This window comes from Ambystoma mexicanum, chromosome 6p (assembly GCF_040938575.1).
Source record: "Ambystoma mexicanum isolate Mex_15411 chromosome 6p, UKY_AmexF1_1, whole genome shotgun sequence".
Classification (NCBI taxonomy): Eukaryota; Metazoa; Chordata; class Amphibia; order Caudata; family Ambystomatidae; genus Ambystoma; species Ambystoma mexicanum.
In genome coordinates this window covers 1,448,473,357-1,448,489,622 of record NC_090935.1, presented here as the reverse complement: position 1 = coordinate 1,448,489,622, position 16,266 = coordinate 1,448,473,357, and the positions used below count along the sequence as shown (strand labels likewise).

The 16,266-nt window shown below is 46.0% G+C and overlaps 1 protein-coding gene across 4 annotated transcripts in view; it reads left to right on the top strand.

The window, feature by feature from the left end:
• The first annotated feature begins 10,433 nt into the window (after positions 1–10,433).
• The window catches only part of LOC138510502 (zinc finger protein 154-like), a 256,353-nt gene continuing 250,520 nt past the window's right edge, over positions 10,434–16,266 (top strand). For 2 of the 4 annotated variants that reach the window (XM_069626202.1, XM_069626201.1), the window contains exon 1: positions 10,434–10,868. In XM_069626202.1, coding sequence (XP_069482303.1) covers positions 10,827–10,868 — 42 coding nt within the window. In that variant the 5' untranslated portion in view covers positions 10,434–10,826. The remainder of the gene's footprint in view (positions 10,869–16,266) is intronic. The other 2 variants (XM_069626204.1, XM_069626203.1) reach the window with 1 other exon arrangement.

The window sequence follows — 16,266 nt, the reverse complement described above, 5'->3', positions numbered from 1 at the left end:
ACGCCACAAGAGCGTTTGATAGCATGGACTGGAAATACCTTAATCTTACGCTAGAGCAATTAGATCCCATACCAGTCCCTATTGGGGTACCACAGGGATCCTGTCTATCGCCTACTTTATACAACACGTAAACCAAGCTTCTCTTCTCGGCTTTGGATGCCATGGATGTCATCTACACTAACTTCGCAGATGACACCCAGATCCTCATACCGATCACAGGTGGTTATGTCCAGGATACAATGATCATCAACAAGATATATGTAATTATCCAAAACTGGATGGCGCTGAATAGCCCCTGCCTTAACGATGAGAAAACAAAGATTCTCATTGTGGGCTCCCAAACTAAAATCAGCACCCTCCACTCAGACTATTCATCTATCAACATTGATGGTACTTTGATCCCAGTATCGAAACAGGTCAAAACCCTAGGAGTTTATTTAGATGCTAATCTAACAATGACCAGACATGTAAGTGCTTTATCAGCATCTACATCATACACTTCCAAACTAATTGCCCTAAGTCGCCAGTATCTCACGCCCACAAATTGCATCATGCTAGCCAGAGCCCTAATACTATCTAAGTTAGACTACTGTAACACACTCATATTGGGGACCTCCAATTCCAACCTAGGGAAACTACAATTAATGCAAATAAAAGCGCTATGAGCAGCCCTAGGAATCAAGAAGTCCGACCACATGTCCATCATCAGGAGAGAGACTCATTGGCTAACCATTAAGGCTAGAATCATCTTTAAATCAGCGTGTTACCCATAAATGCCTTACCAGTAAAGCTCCAGTGTACTTAAATAACTCAATAAGCAAAAAAGAATCTATCAGAACGCTCCGATCCGACAAAAAGTCGCTCCTTGCTGTACCCCGTTTTGAAACTTCTACAGCAGGAGGCAGCAGCTTCCCAGTCATGGCCCCGAAACTCTGGAACGATCTCCCACTAAACATTAAAAATGAAGACTCCTTCCTCCTACCGCTCCTCCCTTCTTTCCTTCTACACCCCTTCTCGTCCTCTCCGCTCTGCTTATCTTTTCCTACTCTCTCCTCCTCCTCCACCCTGCGCCCCCTCCCGCTTCCGCTCCTTCCAACTCCTTGCTTCTCTCCACAGGAACCGCCTGTCCCATCACATCCGCTCTTCTCCCTCCTACCCTTCCTTTCGCTCTTCTCTAAAACTTTACCTCTTCCACTCACCTCCCTAACACCCCTCCTTCCCTACATCCTCCCTTCCCCTTTAGCCTTACCTCTTTCTCCGCCTCTTCCTTACCTCTCCATCCCTCCTATCCCCTTCCTCCCTTCCCCCGCTTGATTCCTGTCTCACCTTCTCCGCTCTTCTTCCCTCACATTCCTGCATTCCCTCTATCCCCCGTTCTTACCTCCTCTAACACCTACTATTCCCTTGCACACCACCCCCCTCCCACACCCTTCTCACCACTGCAATGTTGTAAGTTGTTCTTTATGCTGTTTTCAGGTTGTGGTTAAATTGTCATCTTATGCTTGCTGTATGTTTATTTGTTCTCATGTAAAGCACTTTGGAGTAAAGGGCTATATAAATTCAATAAAATACAAAATACAAAGGGCCTCATCACGAGTTTGGCGGTAACTCTTAAATCCGGCGGTCGCGCTATTACTGCCGGATTTAAGGGTCCGCCAAATCAGGGCTTCGGCGGATTTCTCCCCAGCTCTGCGGTAAGAGCACGAAAATTCCCCATTGAGCCCAATGGGGAATGGGGCATTCCAGAATGGGCTCAGTGGGGAATGGGGAGTTCCATTACCGCCAAACCCGTGATCCGGCGCTAATAGCGCCAGGGGTTTGGCGTTAGGGCTAATACCGCTGGCGGTAATACCGCCAGCATTAACGCCCAACTCGTGATGAGGCCCAAACTATGGTAAAACAGGCGAGATATTAAGCCTGATCTCTAGAGTGCAAAGAGATTAATAATTGTATGCACATGTACCACCAGAGTAAAGGTTTGTTTGTGAAGGGGTGGAGGGGAAGAGGCAGGTAAGGGTGGAGGGGAAAGGGGATTTGGGGGGTGGGGAACGGGCACTAGAAAACAGCCCGATTACGTGAGTTGTATCATATGCATGAATATATTGGCTGATGGTGCTCACTTTGAAAATGAAAATAAGGCTTTTAAAAAATGTTAAGAAAAAAAAAGAAATAAGCAGCCAAGAGGTAGCTGGAGCTCTCAGCCCCTCTGTCTTTAATTCTAAACATTTTAAACATTGCACCACACACCGTTTGTGATCTTCTGGAAAGGCTGGATCTGTAATGGAAGAAATCATGCACTTAGTTCTCCTAGAGACAAAGAAGGTCGCCCCCTGAGGGGAAAACACTTTATTATCAACATCCAGTGCCCTAATATAATGAAACCCTTTTGATGGAAATGAGACACAACAACATGGATAGTTTGGAGAAGAGTTGCTGCAAAGATAACGCCTCATTACGGGGCCAAGCGTGAAACAAATCCAAGACCACATTGACATCCCATAAGACAGTATACCTAGCTTTAGGTGGCTCCTTAATGCGAATAGACTTAAGAGACTTGCGCACCAGAAAGTACCCACTCACTTGTTTCTCTTTCACCAGCACATGGCCAGCGGAAATGGCTGACCTAAACCCGTTGATAGTAGCCTTACCCTCTTTGAATAGTTCAACTAAACAATTAACCACCACTACAGGAGGGGCAGAAACAAGATCAAGATGCCAAGCCACACAACAGCCCACCCAATGGGTCCAAGCTGAGGAGTAGACTGACTTGTTGGAAGCTGCCCAGGAATGCTTGATGATACAGATAGAGTCCTGCGAAGGTCCCTGGAAGCACCAGGAAGCGCTGAAATCTTCCAAGCCATAAGGGAGAGATGCCCCCTAAGGACCACCTCGTGAGCGAGACCCGTCAGGTCTGTCAGGAGCTGAGGGTGGAGAGGGAGAAGACGAGGAGTATCCACCACTAGCTCCAAGAGGGCTGGAAACCACACCTGAGAGGGCAAAAAGGGAATGATTATTACCAGAGTTGCAGCTTGCCTGCGCACTTGTAAGAGGACTCTGGCAATCATGGTGAACGGGGGAAAGACATAGGACAGGGGATCCCACCAATCCTGGAGAAAATCGTTGGTCGCTAATGCCATGGGGTCGGGCCTCCAACTGTAAAAGCGGGGCACCTGACAATTGAGTCTTGAGGTGAAGAGGTCTACCTGAATCGGATCCCAGAGAGACAGGATCCTGGCAAATAAAACATGTCCAACATCTAAACGCTCCTGTCCTGAAGATGCCTGGAATTCGAGTCTGCCACTGTATTACTAGCTCCTGGAAGTTATTCTGCCTTCAAGAGAATGTCCCTATATAGGCAGAAAAGCCAAAACTTCCTTGCTAGATCCGCTAGGGCTTTGGAGCGGGTTCCCCTCAGATGGTTTATGTAATGTACTGCAGATAAATTGTCCATCCGAAGAAGAACACAGCAATTGCCCTGATCCTTGAGGAGGCTCTTGAGTGCAGAGGAACCCACTATTAGTTGCAGACAGTTTATAGCAGAGATTTTTCTTGAACTGACAGCTTTCCTCCAGTGGAAACCTGTCCTATCCTAGCCCCCCAACCTGCTCTGCTGGCATCGGACTCTAGTATGACGTCTGGAGATTGACCAAAGATCGCCTTGCCATTCCAGGGGGTCATGTGATTGAGCCACCAGAGGAGCTCTAACTTGGCATCGGGAGACAAGAGTACCATCTGTGAATAAGATAGACTTTTGCAGAGATGTCTGCCCTTGAGGCGTTGAAAGGCACTGTAATGTAAGGGCGCTGGAAAGATGACTTGAATGGAGGCGGAAAGCATCCCCACTACCCTGGCTAGCTGCCTAAGTGAGACCCACCCCTTCCTGAGGAGGAGGCGAATCTCCTTCCGAATTTTGGAGAGCCTGCTGTCCGGCAACAGAAGGATGCACTACTTGGAATCTATATTAAAACCCAGAAACTGGATACATTGAGTAGGCTGGAAAATGTATGACAAAGCCTAGGGCTGTCAAAAGGGAGACTGTTAGATGAAGATGACCATGGAGAATCTGAAAACTGTGAGCCATGAGGAGCATGTTGTCCAAATAAATGATTATTCATTTCCCCTTTGACCTGAGGTGAGCCATTGCCAGCCTCATTAGCTTGGTGAAGCACCACAGGGCTGATGAGAGGCCGAACGGGAGAGAGGCAAACTGACAAATGCGACCTCCTCATTGAAACTGGAGAAACTCTTGGTGAAGGTGGGATACCAGGACTACCAAGTACACATCCTTGAGGTCTATTTTGACCATCCAATCCGCAGGGAAAAGGGTGTCCATGAGGAGGTGAATGCCTTCCATCATGAATCTGTGATAAACTACAAATGAGTTGAGGGCTTGTAGATTTATGACTGGGCGAAACCCTTCCTCTGGTTTTGGGCCTAGGAAAATTGTGTTGAGGAATTGTGAGGCCCTGAAGGTGGCTGGGACTACTGCACCCTTGAAAATGAGATCCTGGAGCTCCGCATCCACTAACCCTTGTTTGTCTTTGTTGAACAAGAGGGGAAGAGGAGACGTGAGTTGGCAGTGAGGGGAATACAATTCTATTTGAAACCCTTGCACCATTTGCAATACCCAAGGATCTGAAGTGAGCTACTCCCACCGAGGAAAGTATCTTGCCAACCTGACCCCCACACCTTTGCGGGGAAAAACATTTAAAATATGTGGCAATACTTGGAGCTGTCCTTGCTCTACCAGCAACGCTGCCGGCACGTCCTGTCCATTGCTGTTTGGGCTCCTCAAGCAGAGGAAGAATAATGTGCACCTCTGGTTGCATATTAGTTGGGACTGGTGGATCCCGGGAAAAGCGGCCAGAAGAGCGTGCTCTTCCTCATCCAGCCTTGTCAAAAACCTTAGGGGCGAAAACCTTCCTATTGTTAGCCTGACCCTTATCCAGGGCAGTGAAAGTATGTACATAAGCAGATAGGTCCTTAATAAAACTTTCACCAAACAGGTTGGCTTAGGCATTTGGGCCTGCTCCCCCTTCTGGCATTTCTGCTAACTTTGAATCAATGCGCATAAGAACAGACTTGTGCTTATCTTTGGAAATGGTGGCGTTGGTATTGCCGAGCAGGCAGACCGCTCCCTGCGCCCAGCCCCAAAGAGCTTGAACATCGACAGGGGTAGTAGGTAGCACAGCTTCTCTGCTAATTCAGACATCTGTGTAAGGGACCCAAAATATCCAATAGCTTATCTTGGCAACTGCTTAAGGCTTTGTCAACACCATTCTTAGGGTCCTTCCCTTTCTGGGACAAGAACAACATCATACGCTGGTCAATGTCCGGGGTAAGTGCCACCTTGTCAGGGATATCTGGTCTATGACATTCAGAATACAAAAGCAAAAGTAGAGAGCATATAATCAACTGCACCAATCTATAATCACGAAATATACATTTTATTAGTGGTCATTAAAAAAACATCTTACAAATACATTCTACAACCTGGTAGCAAATAAAGTGCAAGTGACGCAGAGCGAAATGCTCACAATTGAATTGTAACAGTTCGTAACTAGTCTTTCCCTAGACTAGAACACAAATCTTGTTAACACCTTACAAGAAAGAAAATGTTGTGGTCAGTAAAGACCCAAATACACAAACCAATGGATCTGATAGATAGATCATAACTAGTCTTTCCCTAGACTAGAACACAAATCTTGTTAACACCTTGGTGTGCCCAATACAAGAAAGGAAAGTTCGTGGTCAGTAAAGACCCAAAAACACAAACCAATGGATCTATGTATCAGATCCATTGGTTTGTGTATTTGGGTCTTTACTGACCACAAATTTTCCTTTCTTGTATTGTGCAGACCAAGGTGTTAACAAGATTTGGGTTCTAGTCTAGGGAAAGGCTAGTTATGAACTGTTACAATTCAATTGTGAGCATTTCGCTCTGCGTCACTTGCACTTTATTTGCTACCAGGTTGTAGAATGTATTTGTAAGATGTTTTTTTAATGACCACTAATAAAATTTATATTTTATGATAATAGATTGGTGCAGTTGATTATATGCTCTCTACTTTTTCTTTTGTGTTTTGTCTCTCTAAACCCTTCTTTGAAGTAGAGAGCCCATTACTACCTTAGGGAGTAATTGTTTTTGAAGGGGTTCCTTATTTTGTATGTCTATGACTTTCAGAACAGAGCTTGTGTCTGTCCTCTTTGGGTATGGGCTTCCTAATGCAATGGTATAAAAAGGAAGAGACAGCATTAGATGGGTGCCACTCCGCGGACCTTGGGTGTTGGATGAGGGAGGGATCAACAAACGGCACCCCACTGTCATCTAACAAAGGGCCAGTAGCTCCCTGGGATAGATACACAGGGGTCCCCTTCTTTTTACACCTCTTGGGCAGGGAATCTGAATCTTCAGAACTATCCTGCGAAGACATGGGAATAGGAGGGCTGTTAACAGGCAGCCCTGACTAAGGGTTTCCCCCATGCACCAACTTACGCTTCACCGTCCTCCTAGGGGAATTACCTTGACTGTGGAAACTCGACGCAGGACTGAGTTGTCCTTCCAAATGTTTGGACTTGGCAAAGCACTTTCTAGGGGCGTGTACTGCAAGGGAAGGGCAAGCTTCAGAATGAGGTTGAAAATCTGCAATATTATTGATTAATCTGTCAAAAGCTGAGGCCAGGGTAGAGTTAAGGTTGTGAAGGGCAGTGTCCATATAATCTTGAATTGCCCTAGTCACTGAAGGACGGGCAGAAAGGGACACCTCCCCAGACCCTTTAAAAGTATTATCCTCCTTAGACCTTTCACTTTTCTTTGAAGGCCTAACCTGGGTACTGGCATCAGCTGAGGAAGGCCCTCCCTCCCTTTGGAAGCAACCATGTTTATATAAGGGACAGCGTGTTAACTGTGGCAAACGAAACAAGGAACTAGTCACAGGCTTGCAGAAAGGCAAAAAAAGACAACATATTTTCAAGCAATTGGCCCGTAATTATAACGTAACGTCTGTCAAATAATGAGGTGCAAAGCTGTATGAAGTATAAACACGCAGAGCAGGCGTTATCACCGCAGTATGTACTGCTGAGGCGGGCAGGCTAATTGTAATGGAGGACGAGGGACGAGCCTCGCTTTTATTCTTTCCTCCCCAGGCGCAGCCACACGCTGGCGAATCACACCTAGGCTATATAATTCGCTCAGAGGAGAAAAGGGAAGGCTGTAGCTGCTCACACGCAGCACCGCAAGCTTGCACGCATTAAGCTTGAGGCCTAACAGCAAAGTGGTTGGGCCCGGAGGCCAGCCTCTGTGCAAGAGCGCCCGCTGCCGGTGAATAAATGATCGCACAGGCCGCCTATGCACACAATATCGCACTTCAAATGAACAGTAGTGAGGGATAAACACAGCACCTCAGGCTGCCGCGGACCATACCTCTCAACTTGCACGCTTTTGGCGGATGTGACCCACCCCGAAAGCAGCTCTCTCAACCACCATGCTCTCTACCCTTCCATATAAACGAATGGGCTTTCACCCGCCAAAAGCAAAATCAGGTGTTTTCACCCGCCATGGGGTAACAAAACGTTGGGAGCTATGTGCTGACACACACTTTCTATAGAAAACACCCAGAGTGTAACCAAGGGAACAGAGGCTTAGCCAACAAAGGGAACTTAGTATCACGATAGAAAACATTTTAGCTGAACAATGCTATAGACACCAGCTAGCAACAAAGTACATAACCGAAGGGAATGACTTAGCTTGTGGCGTCAGCAGCAAAGAAAGAGGATATAATGTTAGAGAAACTGACTTATATGGGGGAGGCTCTCTGCCTATTGGTTGCTAGAAGGGCATGACCTGTCCTTCATCTTGGTTTGGGATTCCTCCCTTCAGTATCATTGAAATAATGTTTTCAGTTTTAAGTTAAAGAAACTTGTTTATGTAAAAGTTTTTTCTTTGCTGCTGTTGTGTCAGTAAGTAAAGATTGTTATGCATAATATGAAGCCTCCTGTCTTGACAAAGAATAATCAGCCAGTACACTCCGCTCTGGCCGACTTCTGCAACCACTCCTTCGCCACTGGAGTCTTCCCTTCCCCCTTGAAGCACTCCCTTGTGCACCCTCTTCTTAAGAAACCCTCTGCCCGGCTAACTATCTCCCAATCTCCATGACTCCTTTCCTGGGCATATTCTTGGAAAAGCTGGCCATCTCCCAGCTCAATCTTCACACTGAATCTGTTGGCTGTCTCCATGATCATCAGTCTGGCTTCAGAGCTGCCAGAAGCATGGAAACTGCTCTCTTGAACATCCATGAAGACCTGCTCTCCAACCTTGATTCCAACACCCCCTGTGTCCTCATCCTACTTAATCTCTCTTTGGCCTTTGACACGGTCAACCATGTCATCCTGCTCAACCGTCTCCGCGATAACCTGGGTATCACCGGGCAGGCCCTGGCGTGGCTGACTTCTTTCCTCTCTGATCGACCCTCCCAGGTTCAACTTGGGTCCTTCCTCTCGTCTATCTCCATCTCTACCTGTGGTGTTCCCCAGGGGTCTAACCTCTCTCCCTGGCTGTTCAACCAATACCTGGTACTTCTTGCCCACCGGATTGCTGCGCTCTGCCCCAACTGCCACTGCTATGCTGATGACACTCAGCTCATTTTCAGGCTACCCTCAGCCTCTCTCATCTCCGACTGTCTGTCCGCCATCCAGGAGTGGTGTGCCGCCAACGATCTCTGCCTTAATGCCAGTAAAACCAAGATTCTCCTCATCGCCAAATCCGCTCCCTCCTTTCCTGTCTCTCTCTGGCCGGCCTCTCTTGGCCCTCTTCCTGCTCCCACCTGTGAGGCTAAAAACCTCAAGGTCATCTTCAACTCCACACTCTCCTTTTCTCCTCACATCTCTGACGTCTCTAAGAAGTCACACTACCAGCGGCACCTCCTCAGAGGTATTCTTCCTTTCCTCTCATTCGCCCAGAAGCTCACTGTCTCCAGACCTCTGATTCTCTCTAGGCTGGACTACTGCAACAGCCTCTTTCTAAATCTGCCTGCTTCTACTCTCTGCACTCTGCAACTCATCCAGAACAGGACTGTGAGACTTGTCCTTGGCCTCAAGTCCAGGGATCCTATCTCTCCAGGACTGAAATCTCTCCATTGGCTCCCAGTGGCTACGAAGATTAAGTTCAAAACCCTCTGCATTGTTCATAAGGCCTTCAGGGGCATGGGGCCTCAATATCTTCAACTCTCTCTTCCTAAATATCTTCCTTCTTGAGCTCTTTGCTTATCCGCCTCCAACTCCCTCAGGGTCAGTCGCTTCTCCAGGCAACGAGTCGGTGGTAGATCCCTTTCTTCGGCTGGGGCCTCCCTCTGGAACAACCTCCCTGCCTCCCTGAAACGTGAGGAGAATCATCTCCCGTTCCCGAAGCACCTTAAAACCTTTCTCTTTGCTTCTGCCTTTTCTCCTCCTCTCCCCTGCTGACCATCTGGCTGAAACTGCACTGGTTACCTGGCCACCGTCTGATCTCTGGACCCAGGTCCCCTCCCCCACTAGTCGCACACCTGCACTACTTTCCTGGCAACCGCAGCACTTGGGGACTTATTCTGTAGCCCTACAGTCCCACTACCAACCAAAACTTGACACCCAATGTCTGCACTTGCCCTTGCACTTGCCACCTGCTGGCCGTACTTTTACTTATTGCTTATTTATTCTACTATGCCTTGTACTGCACTGTCCCCTTCCCTCCTCCCCCGCACTTTCCCACTCCCCCTTCCCATGCACTTGCTTGATCTGAATGACACCTGGCCTAGTAGTTTTGTTGTCTGTCTTCCCTCTGTTCCCCCTCCCTTGCCTCGTTGCGCCTTGAAACACTTGTGTATAGGCCCGTTATAAAAGCCTTATCATATCATACACATTTTATAATCCGCTTACTCAATGCTTGAGAATATATGAACTGCTTGTAGGAGAGAACTCTTATCACTGCTTGGGATCTGTTATTTAAGCATTCCAACAATTGTTAAGGGCTTGAGAAAGGTTAAGCAAGCATATATCTTTGCTTAGGGGCAGCATGCTAAGAAAACTGGATTTCTTGGGGACTTAGGGGCTGCTTTTAGGCACTTAACCTTCCTAGTTTCTGGTGACATCCTACAATATCTATCACCATGATGGGGTTGTTTACTTATTTAGTTGATATGCATTCGAATTGAGTCATTCTTAATCTGGTAGCTCAACACGCTTTATGACATACAAAACAAAGGCATGCCTATTGATGTAGTCAATTAGGGCAGCTGTTGGTGTTGTAAATGGTCACATGCACAATTTCAAGATGGCCGCTGGGGGCGGGATAAGTGAAGAGGCGGTTCCTGCTTCTTTTCTTGAAAGGGGTTGACAAACAAAAGTAAACGCATCCTTTAAAATACCGCATACATGTTAGCAGTTGTGCTGTGAGTAAGCTGTGCACGGTATTTACGAATACGTAGTCCGTCTCGTCTGCAATTTACCCACACATACGCGAAGAGCGTGTACAGAATGTGCATGCACGAGACCAAAACCAACGACTCGGTCTACGCATGCCTCTTGAAGCCGTGTCTCTTCTGTGCCACTGCTCACTTATTGCTAAAGTAAATCACTGTGCTCGTACAACATTACCCTACTAGATTTTGGATTGCAGGAGTGCTCAAAGTCTGCGCCTTTCGGGATTACTGTTCAGTGTGCCGATTTATCTGCCTAGCTGGGCTCAGTTACCACGGGATTTCTTTTGGTCCAATTTGCGGTCGTATTTCTGGCTCGGTGTTTTTCGCAGAAGCTTCACTTAATTTCAGACTTTAAAGTTTATTTGTAAAAGTGCAATGAAAACCAAGAAAGGCGTACTCCGACAGGAAGCGGAAAAGGTGAGCTACGGCCTGTAAAATCACAATTTAAAGAGCATGGGGATGGTATCTAGCGTGGCACGAGTGAGGGGCAAACTGTGGCAAAAGCCCTGCTTTTTTGATGCGGGAATGGGGTTCTCCCAATGTTTGGAAGAGAGCGAGTTTGACTCCTAACCAGCCATCTCCCATGTGCACACTCCGACTTTACCAATACAGAGCAATGGAAGCTGGTGAATTTGTATAATAAAGGGGTGTAGAAGTGTTCCCTGAATTGGTCTGAGTAAGTCCATCTAAACTAATCCATGACGTTTTTGGGTGGTTCTTCCCCATAGAATTATTTGGGTTGAAAATCATACATTTTCCGGAAAACTATCAGTAAAATGCTATAACAATCCTTACAATTTACATTCGGTTCTGTAGGAAAATAAATTAAACACTCCAATAGAAACCAGGTTACCAGCATAAGACAGGTTGCAAGAAATGTTGATGTTTCTTCCCACAAAGAAAAGCCATTAGGTCTAGCTCAAAAATGTATGCAAACATTGGACCGCTTTCAAGCAGGTTCTGCCCAAATCCTTAACAATACATGCCAGCATTGCCACTTTAAAGTGCCCAAAGAAAACATGGCTCAATGAAGCATGCTCGCGTTGCCCCTTTAATGCTGCTAGTGTCCAAATCAAATCTAGCAGTCTGCCTTAATATATGCATGCACTTTCCTCGGTTCTGCCTGGTGTTGGCCTATGTTCCCCCGGACATAAATTCGTACACACACATACACGCATATGTACAAACGCATGCAAGCAAAAACACATGCAAACACATTTTTTTAAAGTACATTTTTCTTGTGAGCTTAAAAACATGAAATGGTTAATTATGTCACACCTGACATAGGACAACTTGAGAGATCTCTTTACCTTGGGCCCTCTACCTGCACCTTCCTGTGAGGTGAAGAACCTCAGGGTCATCTTCGACTCAACCCTCTCCTTCTCTTCCCACATCTCTGACATTTCTAAGAAGTCTCACTACCAGCTGCAGCTCCTCAGAGGTATTCTTCCCTTTCTCACTTTCCCCCTGAAGCTCACTGTCTCCAGAATCCTGGTTCTCTCTAGGCTGGACTACTGCAACAGCATCTTCCTATATCTGCCTGCCTCTACTCTTCGCCCTTTGCAACTAATCCAGAATATGACTGCACGACTTGTCCTTGGTCTCAAGCCCAGGGATAGTATCTCTCCAACCCTGAAATCTCACCACTGGCTCCCAGTGGCTGCAAGGATCAGGTTCAAGACCCTCTGCATTGTCCACAAGGCTTTCTGGGGCCGGAGATCACACTACATCCAACTCTCTCTTCCTAAGCATCTTCCTTCTCAAGCCCTCCGCTCATCCACCTCCAAATCTGAGGGTCAGACGTTTCTGTAGGCAGAGTGGGGGGTAGCTCTCTTCCTCCTCTGGGGCCTCCCTCTGGAACAGCCTCCCTGCCTCTCTCAAACTTGAGCAGGACCACCTAAGGTTCTGGAAGCAACTCAAGACCTTCCTCTTCGCTTCCACTTTCTCTCTCTCTCTCTCCCTTACTGATGCTCCTGTCTGCTTAGCTAACTGGTTACCTGGCCACCTACTGAATCTCACGGGCACTAGCGACCAGTAGCCCCTTGCACTGCCTCCGGGCCTCCCACCCACTTAGGCACTGTACCTGCAACCCTACAGTCTCCCTGCACTTTCCTTTGCACTTACTTAAGCCACCCCCTGGAGGCCCTTACCACGTTTTTTGCCACTGCACCCCCCACCCCCTGGCACTTCTCTTGCATCCCTGCACTTGCACGATCTGAATGATACAAGGCCTAGTAAGAACGTTTGTTTTGTCCTCCCTATATCTACCCTTCCTTGTCTTGTCACGCCTAGAAACACTTGTGCATAGGCACGTTATAAATGACTAATCATATATCATATCATAAACTGTCCTGAATAGGTTTTACTAAGTTCAAGAGAGCATTTGTCATCACATCCACATGTAGTTAGCATTTGAAAAAGGTATGTATCTTTTTTGTTATGCATAATGTACACATTTGCAGATTATAACATGTAAACAAATGAATGTACCCTTACTAGTGTACAATGTTCAAGACAATTGTTTTGGTTGGACAGATACAGGAATTTAGGCCTGTCCACAAGTTTGATATGGAGGTTGGTCTGCTAACTAGCAGATCCAAACATGGGGTCAAAAAGTACAAATCGCTCACTGTGTTAGAGAATACAAAGATATGGAAGTAATGATTTATTTGCTAATAGTCCAAACAAACATATAGTGCATACAATTTAGGGAAATGCTGGGAAATGCAACATACATATGCAAAAATAATGACAATTAACAATGACATCAATTAACAAAAAAGGGGGAATATAATATATACAACAAAGTAAACATAAAATGCTTTGTGATTAGTGTGCAGACAAATCTCAATGGTTGTTACATTATTATATAACAATACACATGCTAATGTGAATACATAGGTATTTGGTAATAAATCCAAAGTAAAAATAGAAACAGGAGGGGCTATAAAGTCGCCCAAATTTCAAAAGTGTCCTAATTAGTGGATGATTTCCTATTTATGTTTAGGTATTCCTTCTAATTGTAACAATAAATGTTCCAGGGTCATAAGGAAAACAAGATATCTTTTTATAGCCAACGTGGCAGAGACTGAATATACAGAGTCTGTTGCAACAGGGAACCGTTAAAAACAGGTGTTCCCAGTTCGTATCACGTTTCGGCGGATTTTCAGTAAATTACGTCCGCCTTCATCAGGGCTCCGTGGGGGTGACCCTGCAATGTATATAGAGAACTCCAGTGAGTATATTTGTGGAATGCCAATAATCAGGCATGAATAATAATACACAAGGTCTCAGAGCACCGTGCCGGCAGCTTACCTGCCGGTGCTGTGTATCCCAAGTTCTCGTTTTCATTCACCAAGAGGCCAGTGGCTGAGCATTGGAGGTCCCCAGACTTGGTCCTGCAGAGATATATGCGGACCCGGACAGTAATAGTGATTTACACGATCATTCATGTCAGAAAAAGGGAACATATTGGTACTTGTGTGTGGAGTGCCACGGCACCTGTATATGAAATTTATATCACACAAAGACCCCAAAGACTGAAAAGACATTAAGAGATAATTGGCTCATGTGATGATGCAATGTGTCCAAGTGCACAAGAATAGTGCAGACGGGGGAGGGGGGGTTTGCATTATGGGGTCAGGCCAGCAAGCTCCTCATTATGGCTACCTTAAATGAGTGGCTGCAAAATCTCATTCAGGCCATGGTGGTATGTGTCTAGGCGGTGAATCCACCTAGATTCTTTTTTCAGGAGGCTGTGTTGGGTATCAGGTCCACCCTTAATTTTTTCCACCACCCACCACAAGATATTGTTGGGGGTGTGGTTCATGGTAAGGTAATGCTCCACTAAGGGGGCTGTCAAGTTTTTACATCTTATTTTTGAACGGTGTTCCGAGATGCGAATACTGACTGCCCGGGTGGTCTGACCTATGTATATAAGGCCATACGGGCACTCGATACAATAAATCACATTTTGGCTTTTGCAATTAGTGAGATCTCCGAGAATCCATTGTCGTTCACCGATGAAAAAAGTTTTCATCTTCTTGGTGAATTTGCAGGCGACACAATTGCCGCATGGATGGTGACCTTGTAAGGAACGGAGTGTGCGGGAGCTACCGCACATTGTGTCTTGTTGATAAAGAGAGTGTACAAAGTGTTCTTTTATGTTTTTGGCACGTTTGTAGGCGAACCTCGGAGGCTGTTCATCCGGTAGGTTCAAGCGTGCAATATGCCAATGTTTGTTCACTATTTTCTTTAATTGTGAAGTGTGTGTGCCGAAAGTGACCACACACACATGCCGGCGCTGGCAGATGTACTGAATCCTCCAGCTAACGCACAAACAACTCCTGTCTTTAATTTAGCCAGAATTGACCTTTCAGAATCCAAATTATCTGTACTATCTAAAGGCCTTTCCTTCGTACCAACTACCCCTACGGATTGGTACGATTTGGAAATGGAGATACGCACTTTTCTCCCTAAAGTGAGACTGCAAACTTTCTTTCATGAACATGATTTGGATGGAGAAGCCGATGAAGATGACACTGGTCTTCACCTGCCCTCCTCCTTCACTCCAACTGATAGTCAAGTCCCCCATGACCTTCTCACATTTGAGAAATGCTTTTTGGAGGACTTAGACCGATTAAAAACTAGAACTATGAGAACTAAACACAATCTCAGTATAGGGGAGAGAAGAGCTTTGACATCACTACAGAATAATAAAAAGATTATCATTAAGCCGTCCGACAAAGGAGGAGGATTGGTGATAATGAGTAACCAACAATATAAGGATATGGTACTTCTGCTACTTAATGACAGAGACAGTTACAGCATCCTTCGCAAAGATCCCACGAAGGATCTCTGTCAGGAAATAAGTAATGCTGTTACCTATGCACAAGAAAGGGATTGGATCTCATAAAAAGAGGCAGCGTTTCTGAGCAGACCATCGGGGAGAACACCATGTTTTTATGCCCTGCCGAAAATACATAAAGACCCCCTGAACCCGCCTGGCCGCCCGATTGTATCAGGCTGCGGCTCTATCTTGGAGACTCTTTGTAAGTTTGTAGACCACTTCCTCCAACCAATTTGTGCACAAACACGCACATACTTAAAGGACACAACACACACAATCTCAGTCTTTGAGGGCCTCACTTTTGACCCTGCAATTCAGCTTCTGGTGACAATGGACATCAAGTCCTTATACACAAACATCCCTCAAGCTGATTCCATTGAATGTGCCCGGGAGTGGATGTCCCCCGACTCCACCCCCCACAAAAACCCGATCAATTTAGTATTAGAACTAATGGAGATTGCATTATGTAAAAACATTTTCACTTTTGATAATATAATATACTTGCAGACCAAAGGAACTGCTAATGGTACGGCATCCGTCCCTAGCTTGGCAATACTGTATATGGCCAAGTTTGAGAATGTCTATATATTCTCCGATCACAATCAATGGCAGGCTCAGATTAGTAATTGGTACCGCTATATTGATGACGTAATCTTTACCTGGACGGGCACGGCCATTGAGCTAAATGACTTTTGGACATGGCTGAACACCTGTAACAGCGATATACAATTCACCATTGACCATAGCAGCGCCGAGATACATTTCTTGGACCTAATTATCAGACATAAAGAGGGCACCATACAATTTGATCTTTACCGTAAACCTACGGACAGGAATACCCTCTTGCACTATACCAGCAATCACCCAGCCCACATCAAAGACAATCTACCTTACGGACAATTCCTCCGTATTCGGAGGAATTGTACCTCGATTGTGGACTACAAATGCCACTCAGAAGCCATCTCT